Source organism: Pholcus phalangioides, unplaced genomic scaffold (genome assembly GCF_987345545.1).
Source record: "Pholcus phalangioides strain wild (caught in Gottingen) unplaced genomic scaffold, Ppha-v1.0 ptg000009l_1, whole genome shotgun sequence".
Classification (NCBI taxonomy): domain Eukaryota; kingdom Metazoa; phylum Arthropoda; class Arachnida; order Araneae; family Pholcidae; genus Pholcus; species Pholcus phalangioides.
The window spans coordinates 24,306,428-24,322,903 of NW_028301602.1; the positions used below are offsets into that span (position 1 = coordinate 24,306,428).

At 40.5% G+C, this 16,476-nt stretch overlaps 1 protein-coding gene across 1 annotated transcript; it reads right to left on the reverse strand.

Moving 5' to 3' along the window:
• Positions 1 to 10,901: 10,901 nt before the first annotated feature.
• On the reverse strand, positions 10,902 to 16,460 carry LOC149082569 (deoxynucleotidyltransferase terminal-interacting protein 1). The gene has a single exon (XM_089235819.1). It carries the CDS (start codon positions 16,281 to 16,283, stop codon positions 14,817 to 14,819), a length of 1,467 nt encoding a protein of 488 aa, XP_089091945.1. The 5' UTR covers positions 16,284 to 16,460; the 3' UTR covers positions 10,902 to 14,816.
• Positions 16,461 to 16,476: the final 16 nt, after the last annotated feature.

Sequence of the window (16,476 nt, forward strand, 5' to 3'; positions counted from 1 at the left end):
CTCAGTCATTTCTACGTACCCAGCATTTTCTTGCCAGCATAAACATTCCTAATGACTAGACTGCACGTACAGTCTAAAAGTATTTTTCAGAGGGCTTAGCCAACATCTACTAGAGAATTTTCAGTTATCTAGTAGGTGTTCGCTTAGCGGGTCGTAGTCCAGGGTGGCAAGTTCAAAGGGGCGGCAAATTTTAGGAATTACCGGCTAGTACAATGGGAGAAGGGCATAGGCGTAAACTTATTGAAAATGTTGGGGGGGGCTCAGGCTCTAATGGAACCTCGTTTATACGACGCGTCGTATAAATGCGAAAGCAGTACTGAAAAACGAACTTTTTCCGAAAATTACCCCCCCCCCCACCTTTTTTTTACAGACGTTTCCGAAAAAAAATTTTGTGGAAAATCTGTCGTTTTGATTCAAAATCTTATGCTTGAGAAGAAATATACTTATAATACTATCATAACATTACTGTTGCTAAAGTCTCACGCAATTTTACGGTATTCATTTCAAGATTTAACAAAAAAAAGTGTTATTTAAACGTTATGTAAAACGTCCTTTACTTGACAGAGAACACCGTTACAAAATTATCGAATGTGGGGGCGACAAAAATCCCAGTTACAGCCCTGGCTATCAGCATACCGTAGCCCGTTCAATAATTATTTCAGTACCTGTCAAAAGCCATTGAACACAGGGCCACAACTAGGGAGGAGCAGGCGGGTCTCGTGCCCCGGGCGCTAGACCGGATGGGGTGCAAATTTCATTCTAAAACCTCTCCTTCAACATTACAAGGGGGGCGTCAAAATGCGCGCTTGCCCCGGGTAACCAAGGATCTAGTTGCAGCCCTGATTGAACCAGTCAATCATTTTAAATTTTATTACTTTTTCAGTAAAAAATATGCATGAGAAACTACAGTCGATCCCGCTTAGTTTTTCCGCTTACAACGTTTCTTCATGATGGGTTTTTGAAAACCGTAAAACACTGTATTTCAGTGACACGTTTTCACCAATTGAAAAATTATGTGATTCGATTGATAGAAAAGGTGTTTTCCAAAGACTTGGGAGTTCGAATCGAAATGAAAACGTCGATTAATTGAAGTGTATACAGGCAGGGTCCTGGGTAAAGCAGGAATTAGGAGGCTCTTGCGACAAGAGTCAAAGATGTTAATTGGTCAGTGAATGTATGTTGTTTGAATTTCGGGGGCTCAAAGTTATAAAGGCTTCATTTGCCCATGAAGAAATTAGGCCCTGTATACAGGGATAATGTATAGAAATGTATAGCAACTGAAGCAAAACCTCGTACAAATAAGTAAGGTCAGAAACGTAATAGGGAGATATATACAAAGGGTTCCATTACATTTTCCTAAATACAGTAAAATCTCCACAAATGATCACCTGCACTCAAACACAAATATGCATCAGTGGCCGCCTCTATTTGGCGTAAAATTTCTATGGTGGAGCCCCGTACGCTCTCCTCTTATATTCATTTATCGAATTTACTGATTTATTTTCTTCGAGTGGGTGCGGAGCCCCCGGGAAGTGTACACGGAGCACCGGTTGAGAACCGCTGCTTCAGTGAAAAGTTTCCCAAACTTTTTGTGTTCCATAGCTCTTCTTTAAAAAAAATTTCTTTCTCATTTCTCCCAACTCAAGCCCACCCATAGGATCCTATACTAAACCCATAGCTTCTATCGACCCTTTGGACAATTGCATCGACCCCTTCCCCCAGGGGTCGATGTTTCACACTTTGGAAAGCACAGCTTCAGTGGCCATTCTTGGTTATTATACAACTTAATTTAATGAAAGGTCACGGGAAATTGACCTTTTTATTTTTGATTTATTCATTTTTTTTTTTGCACTATTTATAAATTTGTTATGATTAGTCCTGTTTGTTGCATTTATATAAATTAACCTCTTTTTAGCATTAATGTGTGTATAAATGTATGTAATTGAAGAATTTTCAGAATAAGTGCAAATTTTCAAGTTGTGCGGAAGATTAATTAAATTTTTGTAATTTTTCAAATTAATATTGCTCATAAATACAATAAAAGTTCGTTATAACAACAGCTCACAACCACAAGAAAAGTTTTCGCTGTAACGTAGTTCTCATTATAAACGAATTTTCACGTTTCGCTCTGTAAGAACATAAAATTATTGAAAATTGCTGCTTTATCTGCATTGGGACGTCTTTGAGATCATTTCGTTCTAATATTAACGATTGAACGGAACTCTAGTCATGTGAAATTGATTTTTGATCTCAAATCAGTTGATTCTCTAAGAGTATAAGACGTTTTCCATAGAATTTCGTATCATCAAAGCGGTTTAGATGACCAACTGAACAATTAAAAGTCTGAACTTATTACATTCATGCTCACTTCCATGGATTTATGGATCAGGCAACATCGTCTATCGAATCGGAAATTCGACATTTTCAAATAGTTTGGTTGCTCAACTCCAAGGACCTTCTAGCTACATGGACCATACCCGAAGCCCGGGTGCTTTATTTGCTTGTCGTTTCTTTTTTTTCAAGTAAAAAGAAGTAAAATCTCAGGAGAAAAATCCGCCTATTTTTGACATTATTCATGTTTTGTTACTTGTGTGCACGTGTAGTTTGCTTCTTTTTCGAGCAACTTTTTCTTTCTATTAGTGAGCAGCTACGGTACTAATAACTAGAAATCTTATACATAAAAGTGAAAGTATGTATGTATGTATGTATGTATGTATGTATGTATGTATGTATGCTCTTTATACAAATCTACAGTTTTAGACCGATCGTCGCCAGATTTTGCATATATACCAAACAGGTCCGGAATTGAACCGTAGGCTACTTTAAAAGTTCGTCAGAGCTGGGCAAATGCCCAAAATGGGCGAAAAACTGTCGGGCAACAATGGTTTTGGGGCCTCAACAATTACTTTCGGAACGTTTACTTTGGTTACCGTGGTTTCCAACAATGCGTTTCAGACGTGAATATATGCCTTTACAATGGTTTTTCACACCTTTAATTCTGCCATTATAACAGTTTATTCTTTTATAACGGTTTGTCACTTTTCCAATTTGATTGCAGAAAACCCGGGAAGCGCCGGTTATTTCTGCTAGCCTATATACAGGTTGTCCTGTAATCCTGTAAGTGATAATGCGGCCTTTATCTCATCAACCGCCCATCGTATAGGCATAGTTTCAATTTAAAAAATGCGTAAAAAGCGTTTGAATAATATTCGCTGCACAAGCTGGACGTAGGACGTCGCTAACAACAGAGAACAACAACTACGCTGACAAAACTGGGAATAAAAATGTTCAACGCCAACTGATGAACTCAATGCTTGCCTCAAATCATCAACACTCTGGCACGAAGTTAAAAAATTATCATTATCCACCAACATGCGAGTTCAACTGCAAAATGACTCAGCACTGCTATCATTTTCACATCAGTTGAACAACCAGTAGACCCAAGCACTGGACCGATTACGTTCCCAAATGGATTTTGCCAGTTGTTAAATTCAGTTCAAGAACTTGCAGACAAAGTCTTCCCAAAAATTCAACAAAATGACCAAAACCATGAGTGGCTTTCTGAGAGCGATTCTGGCACCGAAAAATGACAGTGTGAACAAGATCAATGAAAAAAATCCTAAACATTATTCCAGGAGACTCCACATCTTACAAATCGGTTGACACTGTCACAGACACGGCACAGAGATTTAGTTCTGTGTCCTGCAGAATTTCTGAACTCCTTTGGATATTCCGGGTGTGCCACCACACAATTTGACCCTCAAAGTCGGAGCAGCACCTATAATGCTTTTAAGAAATTTGGACACACCGAGACTCTGCAATGGCGTCAGACTCTGCGTGAAGAAATTGCACAATTGCATCATTGAAGCGACGATTCTAACTGGATGTGCCAAAGGAAAGAAGACGTCTTCGTTCCACGTAAATCCCAATTATCACTGAAGAAATGCCATTCACTTTCAAGCGATCACAGTTCCCGATTCATTTAGCTTTTGCCATGACAATCAACAAAGCGCAAGGCCAGTCGTTACCAGTGGCAGGTATCAACCTACTTGAGCCCTGATTTTCACACGGACAGCTTTATGTCGCGTGTTGGTAATCCCGAAAATTTTTACATCTACACACCAGATGATAGTGATAGGAACCGAGAGACACCCAGGCTCTGTCACACTCAGTGATATAAGCACATTGTCCCTGGGGACTCGGGTGCCTCCGGGGAAACCTAACCATTTATTGATCTTGAGAAAGATACATTACATACATGGGCAGGTGCCATTACGCACCTCGCCAGTAAACAAGTATAAAATTTGTAATCGAAAAATGGTGATTCTGTAAATAAATCACAATTGTAAATCACAGGTTATAAATCTCATAATAATCGTCATAATCGGGAATAGTTCTTGATAAAATTTGATCTGCTTCTCTTCAGGGATTTTCATTGGATCAGTAACTATCACATCAATGAAAGTTGTCAATCTACTGCTGGGTTGATTCTGTAAATCACACACCAGATGGACAAACAAAAATATTGTGTATCCACAAGCGATTGCCTGAAGTGTTTTAATTAAAATATTTAGAAATAAAAGTAATTTTTTCTTACTTAATGCAGAAATATTTTGATTAAGAAATAATTAATAAGCTATGTATATGTAAATTTTTTACAGGGCGGGCAACGTCGCCGGGTATCAGCTAGTTCCTAAATAAAATACATGTAGAAATCATTTGCATGAGAATGTTTTTGCAAATGAATATGCACCGAGATAAATAGAAAAGATGCATTTAAAAACGCATTTCCGTTTTTTGCTTGGTTATTTGTTCTTTAGCACATATTTTCTCAGTTTTAGTTCATATTTAGCCATTTTTTTAAGTGGAAAATTCGGGCTCTAATTACAGGCGAATCCCGTTTTAACGAATACCGTTACAGCGAAAATATCGTTTTAACGAATGGTTTTCTAATCCCTCTAATAAGTATACATAGGAACAATGCAAACAATCTGAAATTTCTTTATAACGAAGTGTTTTCTCCGGTTTCTTGGACTTCGTTATAACAGGATATTCGACTGTATAACAATCATTTAATGTATTGTTACCAAAGTGAATGTGACAAGGGCGTAGCCAGAAATTTCGTTCGGCAGGGGGGGACCAAAGTGATAGAACAATAGATTTGGTCATCTTTTCCCCTTTTTTCGGTCATTTTCTCACATTTCGGACGAGGGGACCAGACCCCCAAGTCTTCCTCTTCGCTACGCCCTTGGAATGGGACTACCCCTGAGCATGAGCGTACCCAAGAAAACCAATCTATTGGGGGGGGGGACACACGGAATTTCTTCCAGAGAATTTTTGAGTTGGTGCCAATTTTCCAAAAGCATTTAATTAACAAAAATTTATTTGATTGTTGGGGGCGTAGCCTTTGCCCTTGAGTCCCATTCTAGTTTGATCACGGTCCAAGTAAAAATATACTTTCATTCTCTCTCTCTCTCTCATTGAAACGAGCACAACTCCGGTCTATCGCCATAGGCAATTTATTCAGATCTAGTCATGCCGTAAATCTGAGTATATCCTGCCAGGATCCCCCAGATCTCATGAATCCCGAAATCCCCTGGGCGGGGTCATGAAAATGACTATATACAAAAAATATATTCAGAACAGTATATGCATCTTTATTTATTCCAAGGTTGGACAAACCCCAAGTGCCAGGTCACCATGGTGACTGGAAAATCTGTATTCGCGCCTAAAATTTTGTATATGTGATTGCTAAATCAGAATCTAGTGATGGCTCAAAATTTTCCGATTTCATAATTGTCTTCCAACATAGAAAGGAGCAGAGCCACAACTAGAGAAAGTAGGTAGGTCTGGTGCTCCGGACGCTGGACCAGAATGTGAGTCGAATTCACCCTTTAACTGCTTCTTCTACATGCAAGGGGCGCCAAAATTCCGAATTGCCCCAGATGACAAAGTATCTAGTTGCGGCCCTGGGAAGGGGGTCATCAATTCCCAGAAAGGTTGAAAAAAGATTATTTAAGATACTTTTCTCGTGAAAAAACCATGCTTGGCTCTTACAAAATTTGGCTGGTGCCTAAATTTTTTAATGATTTTTGTCGAGCCCTGTATTTATTTATATTTTATGATACAGTGTATATTTCCCCCAAAATCAAATTACATGTCACTTATTTAAGATTTATTTTACTCTCATATATCACGTTTTAAATTAGAAAAATAATAATTTTTTTAGTTGCATAAATTTCTTATTAAAAACTCGATTCAAATATTGTCCCTTTTACAAGTATGCAAGAAAAATGGAGTTTAAATTTTTCTTAAATAAATTTTAAATATGATTGAAAAAAATAAAACATGGTAAGTTTTATTAATTTATTGATATGTCTAACAGAAAAAAAAGTATTTTATACTACGCTTTATTGATTATAACTATTAGAGGGCTGCAAAATCTAGATTGTTTTTGAAGATTCTGAATAAATTATCATTAAAGAAAATGTTTAAAATGCATGAATTTATCAAAAATGTGTAGCTATATTTAATATTGCTTACTTTTTCTGTCAGGAAACTGTGCGGAATCACGAGGAACTTTTCCGTTTTCTTGTAATACAACATGTTTTACTAACAGAAGGTTATACTGTACGTGCACAACCGAATGTGGTCCACACAAACCATAAAATACTGTGGAACTGTCTATCTCAACATTTGTGGGGGTTTTTTTTCAGGGGAAAAACAAGGAGTTTACTTCAAGTGGCTCCAAACACAGCTATTCTTATTTTGCAGAATCACAAACCTCGTCTAGATTTTTCTTCACCACCGTAATTTCTTTATATTCCAATTAGGATCATCTATGTCGGCGTCCTTCACGGATGGCCATCCATTAAGCACAAAAGCTTTTAAAGCCTTGACCGGCGGCGTCAAGAAGAATGTAGTTTTCAGGATCAGAAGGGGGGTCCCCATATGGACGGATGCCTCCAGGTGACATATTCCCCACATAAGCGACACGCTATACACTCCCCGTCCTTCTAATTAGGAAATGGTGATTGTATTCAGTAAACCTGCATTGAAGCAGCCGAAACTGAACCCTATTGAAATGCTCTTTGTCAGCTGCAGAAGGGGCGGCCCCTTTATCATGAAGAAAAAAAAAAATACATGGAATAAAAAGTCCGCCAAAGATCCCAGGCTAGAAGCCCTTCTCCAGTATGTGGGAGTCCATGGCCGTGCTTATAGCTCGCTGAGTGCCCCCCCCCCCGGGAAACACGCCACTAGATGCCACAGACGGGCTGTAACTAGGAGTGAAGATCATTTTATTGTCGGGAAAGGGGGGGGGGGAAAGCATCGAAATACCTCCTTGAGATCGACTGTGATGCCGCAAGATATTTAAAATTTCTAACAGTGCTGCGAACGTAAACAGGGTATGTAAAACCCCCTCTTTGCGGTCACCGGCTGGACAAATAGAAATTCGTCCGTAAAAAAGAATTGATCGGGAAAGGAGGAACCCTATTAAAACCTTGAGAATAATTCTTCATTTTGAAATAAACACAATTTTTTGAATAACATAAGTCAGAAATACTACATCCTTTTCAGAAAAATTCCCCAATATAATTTGCAATGGAACATAGAAAAAATTACAGTATTTTCCGATAAATAGAGGTCGCATCCTGTAAAATGGCCGGAAAAAAGTGTTTGTGGAAAAATCGCCACTTTTTTTTTTACATGTCACAGCTTCGTATAAAGGCCGAAACTCACTGTACTGACGTGACGTGATTATTCCGAGTCTAGGTGTGGAAAACGTATCCATGCGATTTTTTTTGGGGGGAGAGGGGAAGATTGAGCCAGCTCTCCGAAATTAATAAGGGGGGGGGGGGGAGTCTCGATCCCATTGGCTTAAAACAAGTTACGACTTAATGCACTTAACATACGACTTAATACAAGTTACGCTTACGACAGGTCCAAGCACTTCCCTGTGAAAAATCGGGGTCCTCGCGAAAGATCTGTCCAAAAGCCCGGTCCAACGGAGACAGGATCAATTTAGTCGTGGAGGGAGGGAAGAGTATGTAATTTTTTCACCCTCTCCCCGAATCCTCCTCCGATCGAAATGATATTTTTCGTCTTCCACCCCCCCCCACCCAGAATTAGCAGTCCCCACAAGAATTCCGCCTGTGAAAACTGCCTTCTTCCCTAGTTCCGGCCCTGGCTACCTAAGTGTTGGAGTACTGGAAACAGGGCTGGGGGGAGGGGTCAAATGTCTAGGGTGCCGGACCAGAGGGGGGGGGACGCAAATTTCACCTTTTAACCTCTCTTCAACATTTATTGAAATACCGTATTTAAAATTTCTATATAAGAGTGCTGCTAACGTAGATAGTTTGAGAATCCCTGATTTATAAGGAGGAAATTTCATATTCCTAGTATTAGAATGCAATAGTACCCGGCTCAGGGGGCTTTGAAATTTTCCATTCATTTCTTATTTTCTTTTTTTTTGTGTGTTAATTTTATTTTACTATTATTTATTTGATTCCCCTCAAAGGCACCGGAACCTAGGAGTGGAGGATATTTGAGCCCAAAAAATTTTGTAAGGCGGTTGAGCCCCCCCCCCCAATAGTTTTTAGAAGAACAATGCAGTGCGTCTCTCTCCACCCAATGTTAATTTCTTCATGTCAGCGCCTCTGTTGTGAAGAACTTGTTAATAAGCTTAATCATTGTTCACTTTACCTCCTCCCACTTTTTTTCTTTTTTTGTGTTGCATCATGTCCCCATCCCCAAGGGTCACACTCAACAAAAGAAGGAAGAGATGCTCTTGAGTTTACCGACAGTGCAAGCAAGAGAAAGGTTCCCCCGCCCCCAAGTTATTTACACTGGTGCCTTCAGGCACCTCTGGGAGGACGCAATTTAGGATGAATGGATGCAGGATTGATTCGGAGATAAGACTACTATTGTCACAGAACAAGTGCGTTGAGATTCTGAAGAAAAGTAAAAAAATAAAATTTCGAGCAGATGGATTTCTACTATTTAAAGAAATTTTTTGTCAAAAAGTTTTTTCTGAGCCAAGTGTGAGAAACATATCCACTCGAATTTTTGGGGGGGCCGAGCCGGCTCTTCTAAAATGGTGGGGGGGGGGGGGGCTCGGGCCCACGGGCCGGATACAAGTTTACGCCTATGTTCTACCCCCACCCCCAGTCAAATTTTGTTGTGAAGGGGCTCGAAAAATGTTTCGGCATCGATCCTCAAGATCTGTTATGAATGGGCATTTAGAATGTGCTTTTTTCCCCAATATTTTTCAAAAAAACATTGAGGGGGGGGGGCCTAAAAGTTATTGGTCCTCCGCATATACGAGACTCAAGCGTGTACGAAGGAGAGGGAGAATGCATTGCACAATGGTTTTTTTCAGTAATTACTGGGAGGCTCAGTCCCCTTACAAAATTTATTGCGAGGGGGGGGGGGCTCAAATGGCCTCAGCCTCTAGGTTCTGGCACCTATTCTTTATAGAGTGTAATTTATTTCGGTTTCAATATCATTGCTTCCCAATTTTCAACCTTCCCCCTCCCCCCACCATGCATCTTTGGGCTTATTTTCATGTCGGCGCCATGGCCGTCCTCCGGTCGCAGTGAACAAAAGAAGAGACACTCCATCGAGAGACACTCAGTTTTTGCCACAGGCAAAGAAGAAAGAGCCCCCCTCAACACCGCAAAGAATCTTCCTCTCAGCCGTGCCTTCTGGCAGTAACCGATGGAGACCGATTGGAACCGATGGAGGGTGCAATTGGGGATTGAACGGCAGGGAAGAAATGAAATAAACGTATTGTCATGGAACAAGAAAGCCAAAGACCATCCAGATTTTTTAAAAGAACTAAAATTTTGTGCAGATTGTTTCCATTAACTAATTCATAATTAGGACAACTTTTGGTTAAAAAAAAAATTTTCATCATTGCAAAATGAATAAGCCATATTCATACGAATTTTTGGGGGGGCTGAGCCGCGTCTTCAAAAATGTTGGGGGGGCTCGGGCCCATGGGCCCTATAGAAGTTTACGCCTATGGAGAAGGGCGGAAAAATTTGATAGCCCACAGTCGGTAAAACCATAAATCTGGCTCTGCCTAGGTCAAGCGAGGGACTAGGTCAGTGAGTGACGTAAACAGTTTGCAATTATGAGAGTGAACAAAAGAGCAACTTAAGTGATCTAGATAGTGTAAGCATGGGAGTGACCAAGAGTTATCTAAAGAGCGTGCAAGCATGGGAGTGTCAAGAGCGATATATAAAGTGTAAGCATGGGAGAGATCCAGGGAGAATGGGGGCAGGTCAGTGAGAGACAAAAAGAGTGACCTAGAGCATGTGCAAGCATGGGAATGGCTGGAAGCATATGAATGACCAAAAGCGACCAGATCAGTGAGAGAGTGACAGGAAAGTTCATAAGCTTGTGAGTGACCTAGAGCATTTGCAAGCACTTGAATGATGAGAAGAGTGACCAGGCAAGTCAGAAACCAAATGAGTGGCGGTGGCGTATTCGATCTGGAGACAGGTGACATATTTCAAGTGGTGGAGGCAAAGCTCAAGGTGGCCAATTTGAGGAACTAGCGATCAAGACTAGAATGGTTGGATGATAAACTGGAGTAGTTAGACTAGAATGGAAGAAGGGCAGCACAAACCATAAATCTGTCTCTGGTAGTCCTTGTGGGTTTCAATCCACATTTGTTGCGAAGGATCTCCTGATAATGACAACAAAATTGGTACTTTAACACCACAGACTAGACAATAGTTTTATTTTTAGAAAAATTACATTCAGCAGTGATATGGGAGAAATGTCATTTGCTTGCATGCAAAAAACACTAAAAGTGACAATTTCCTCGATAAAAACATTAATTTCATTTGTGGAATACGTTTTGTTGAAAAATGGTTAAGTACGACAGCAACACACACAGACATCAACATTTATTACATAAATACAACAGAGATGATCAGGAGAATGAGGTTTGTTCAAATAGTATCCCACCATAATTTTTCGTGCGTGAACCAATGAAGCTAGGGAGGAGGCATGGTTTGGTGCACGCATGCAGGCAATCCTAGTGTGCATGCTTGAATTTTTTCCTGCTAGCAGAAGCTACCAGTCACTGGCAGACCACAGATGAGCAAGGAAGTGTAAGTAAGCAACATCACATTTTAGGTTTTTGACAAAATGGTGGTAAAACTTAAACAACGCTGCTGTTTTAATTGTTATGGAGCTACCAATTGCGATGCAGAAACTCTTGATAGTATTTCTTGGCCCCCCAAGCAGAATGTTTTGCATTGTTCTGCAACAAGCCCTCAGCTGACTAGAAATGTTCTGCGGTAAAAATCACCATATAATAGTGTTTTTTCCACTTTTCTTAAAATTCATCCAGATTGTTCTGTAGTAACACTAATTTTTCTGCTACGTATGTTGCACATTTTGGCATATTCTTCTTTGGGAGGCTCCTTGGTGATGGTTGTGCAGGGTGATGCATACTTTAGCATGTCTGTGCGATCTCCACACAGAATTGTTTCTGCTAGATCTTTAGCACAAACTTTGCTGAGAATCTCCTGAAGCCTAAATCATCAGTCAAAATGGAATGAATGGATCCAATGTTAATGTTTGCCTCATCTGCAAGTTCTCCGATCATGTTTCAACTATCCTCCAACATCGGAGCCCTCACTTGGTCTTATTTCTGGATGTCGAGGGCCTACCACAATAGGATTCACTCTCCATTGATTTGTGGCCATTTTTGAAGCGGTTGCACTGCTTCTGCTTTATTAGTGTGGTACCCACTGTTTAATCTTCAAAGGCCTGTTGAATCTTGCGGATCATTTACACTTGGGAATCATTAAGCTTGACACAAATTTAATGCAGCAGCATTGTTCAAATTTCATCATTCTGCCATTTTGTCAAAAACAGGAAATGTGATGGCGCTCCCTTACACTTCCTCACTCATAGGTGGTCTGCCGGCGACTGGCAGCTTCTGTGGGCAGGAAAAAAATTTGATCATGCAGGCTGGGACTGCCTACATATGTGCATCAAACCAAACTTTTGTAGCTTCATTGGATCAGCTTGAAAAAGTTATAGTCATATACTCTTTGAACAAACCTCATATGAAAAATATTGCGTTAAGCTTACAAAAAAAATTTTTTTTGTGACTCCATACTGAAGATGGTAAAAAAAATTTGACAGTTTTTCATCTTCACACAAACATACATACAGTGAAACTTCCAATATCCGGAACAACAAAACTAATTGTTTTTTTACATGTGCATATGCAAAGATATGTATGTGTATGCTGAGAAGGTGGTGATGCCATGTAAGTCAGTCAAATGCATGCCCTTCTCATGCGTTATTGAAGTGATCAAACAGAGATGTCCCGTAGAATATTTACAAAATTGTTCAACCATGAATTTTTCAGTTATAGAAGACATTAAAAAAAAATTGTCAACTCCTTTTGTTATTTGATAATGACAACAGGATTAGACCCAATAATAAAGACTTACAGCATTGACAACCATGTCATAAATCTGCACCAGTGGAATTCTTGGATCCATAGACAGTTTGAATTAGGGCCAGATTTTCATAAGGGGAAATAGAGTATTTGCACCCCCAAAGCCTCCATAACTTTGCCCCCCAAATTCAAACAACATATTCACTGACTAACCAAACATCTTTGAGCCTTGTCGCAATGGTGTCCTAATTCCTGCTTTGCCCCGGGCCTCTTCATGTTGGAAACAGGCTGTGGTCAGTTCCAACGCTGGATTCTGGAAGTAGTCACACGTTTCCATCACCATAATTAACTTGGAAGATCTCTGTTTTTTTCGTAGCTTTTCTTTCACTTGATTTTCCTGTGCTCATCTTCAGTCTATTGTGTTTGGTATCGCTGCTTTCCATGCTCTGATAGTGTACACAGTTTCCCCCAGTGAAGTAATTATCGGAGCAGCAGATACTCTCGTCAATTTTAATCAGTTGCATCCTCTCCTTTGCAACTTTCTTTGTTTTGTCCTGGGATTGATAACACCCGTCAGCACTGGAATGAGTTATTTTTAAATGAACAGACTCAGTGGTCACATTCACCACTCAGTGGGGGAGGAACATGGAGCATTTGAGAAAAACACTGATGTGCATGTGCGGTGATCTAACATAGCTGGAAAGAAAAACTTAATCACGACTTTCATTCGATGAATCAGCACCAAGCTTTTCATGATTATTCCTTAACTGCTATTAGCTTGTAACAGGAATTCTGAGATTTTCCACGAATACAGATTTGCTCTAATAGGGACTTCGACATTCATTCATGTGCCAGTCAATTCGCCTCTCAACCAACAACCAATACGCAATGAATACCCACCTAGAATGTCTTTTTGGGGGGGGGGGGTGCAGGGTTTAAGCTACGGTCATATTTCTCGCAAAATGGGAAAGAAAATCGCAGAATGGGAAAAAAGTAGTAGGCACTTTCACAAAAATGCGCACATGAGGTACACAACGAGTAGACATCCAACCAGCAATCATTACATTAGGGGCCATTCAAGTATTACGTCAGCATCGGCGGGGCGGGGGGGGGGGGGGTTTCGGATTTGCTGACTTTTGATGACAAGGGGGGAGGGGTTTGAAGGTTGCTGACGTCATCAACCACCCTTTTTGAAGGTATGAAATATTCTAAGCTGCTGACGAAATTTTGCTGACAAGGGGTGGAGGGGTCAAAAATGGCTAAAAATCTGCTGACGTAATACTTGAATGGCCCCTTAGCATTGTAGCACTTTGCTAAATCTTTTCCCCTCATTTTCGTTTTTTTGCGAAAGGAATTTTTTATCCAGCTTAAACCCTGGGGGGGGGGGGGGGTGAGACGTATGCTTGAGTACCCCTGAAACACTGCAACAATAGGTTCATTCCCAACATACGGTAAACTTTATTGTTGTCAAGGGTGGGGGGAAGGAAGAAACATGGAGCAATTGAGAGAAACACATGATGATGTGCATGTGTGATCTCACAGCTGTAAAGAAAAACTAAAAACTTCATCACATGACCTTCGTTGTGCCAAAAAGACTGTTCTATGTCAAAACAGCAATGTTGCCATCACCTTCCTCTCAGGAGAATTTTTTAATGATATTGGGTTCTTATCGTCTCACTGGTAATGCTATCAAATAGCACCAAATCGGGTGCAGTGATCAAAAAATAGTCGCCAAGCAGTAGTATACCATGTATTGGGAATTTATCCAATAATAGTCAAAGTATGTGTTAATATAAGAAATTTCAAATTCTCTCCGTTCTTCAGAGTTTAACTTTTTTTTTCAAGTGAAAAAACACATCATTTGTGAGAACGAAAGCATTGAAAAAAATGACAAAGATCAGGGATTCTTAAACTTTTTCCCACTCATGGTGCCTATTTTCCCTAATCAATGCTTATCTGCAGCTTATGGATCCCTAGAGCAATTTAACAAAGAATATCTTTGAAAAACTTTCGTCAGTGCCGCAGCTCCATGGTGAACCTCACAAAGGTTTGGGCACATAGTGTGAGAATCCCTGACTTAGATGATTTGAATGCAATACTAAAAGATGTTACTTCCCTGTTATAATGGCCTTGGTGAGAAAAGGGACTTGTAGCGTTCCCACGTTAACAATTTAACATATTCATTCCCTCTTTCATACCAAGACCAGTATTGGACAAAGAAGTACCCAAAATATTATACAGTAAATTGCATTTAACCATTATACACTTTCTTGTCACTAGATGGTGGCCACTTTTAAATTTTGAGAGAAAAGTCTTGTTTATTAAATTAAAGATGCATGTTTTTCGTGTCATCAAATGTGCAAAATGTTTTCCAACAAAAATTTTATCACATGGCATTGCTGACATCGAAAGGAGCAGTGAGCGGTGGTTCCAACGTAATGCTCTCCTCAGACTGCGCTGATGGCGACGACTCCATCCTCGTCGGACTAGCATCATCCATGGTTGTTCCGAGACTGTAGGGAGACGGGTCTGCTGAGGAAATATCAGCGTTCAACAAGTCCCCGTCATCCATCGGTGTAACTGCCCTAGAACTCCCAAATTTCTGGTCCACTGGTGATACATCTTCGGTTTTAGCATTGCTCGCGTCACTGGGACTGCCGCTGGTAGTGCTTGGCGCGGTTGCCTGAGGCCGTCCCCTCTTCCGGACAGTTGTGTTAGTTCTCATTTCTTTCATATAAGCTTTGATTTTCTGCAGCATGAAATCTGGGACAGTGAATCCTATTATCTCGCTTTTCATCAGTGTGCGACTGTTTCGGTATTCCTCTGTATCTGCTAGCTCCAGCATATCTTCAACCAGAAGCATGTACGCTTTGCCGCCGGTCGCAGGCATGAGATTATGATCGTAGAGCCACTGCTTGTCGTCTTGATCACCAGAGTACTTGAACAAATCAGGATGTTTTATATACAGTCGTCCTCTCGTAGCACCGAGACCCAGGGCTTTGTTGGCTTTTGCACCCATGATGAATTCAGTATTCGAAGTAAGTCGCTCTGGATCCCATTTCGGACCAACACGTCGCGGTATCTTCGTCTTCAACTTTATTGCAGTCGTTCGCCCAGAAGATGCACCTTGGTAATGAATAGGCGGGCGACCTTTCTTTTTTTTAGGCTTTTGCGTGATAGCGCTGATATCGGAATCAGTATCAGAATCTTTCCGTTTTCTTCCGACATGCTTTGCTGCATGACGATCTGGTTTAAGCTCTGATACATTCTTTTCTGCTGTCTCAGAATTTTCATGAGTATTGTTGGCACTGCTAACTGTGACATTTGTGGTCTGGTACATCGCTTTCGCTTCTTCGAGGATCTGTCTGCAAACTGCCTGGATATGGAGATCAGTGACTGATGCTTCACCGTTGTTCTCCTTTATGTTGTCGATGGCCATCTTGAAGAACTTCTTCAGATATTTTTGCAGTATGTCGTCGATTTCCTTATTGATGCTTTTCTGAAGGTTTTGACGGACAATATCCAGGGACTTTGCCGTGCTGGTCACAAAGCCCAAGCGCGCTCGCTGCATGACCATGACCTGGGATCTGTACGTTCCCCTACAGTTATTGTTGCCGGTGGAGAAATTGTTGAGGTTTTGCGCCCTCATGTTGAATGTATTTTCCCATTTGACCATTTGAATACCTGGTTTCTGGCTGTCTTTCCGTGGGTTCGTGGGTTGAGTGCCAAAGAAGCGTGGGATCTGTAGTGATTTGGACTGCCGGACCTCGGGCTTCGGTAGATGCCATGTGAAGCGAGATTTCTTGGACGTCGGAGAGTAGATCTTTATGGTCGGTACTCGCGATGACATCATGATTTTAACCTTAAATTTGCGCAAAGCTAAGCACCTTCAACTTTAAAATATCCGATTATTCACATTATTTGAAACACCAAAGCGTAAAGAAGCGACATCTCATCACATAATGAAAATTTTACCGGAAAATGATACACAATACAAACTGGGAAATGCTGCATAATCCGAAAATGCTAATACTTTGTTGACATAA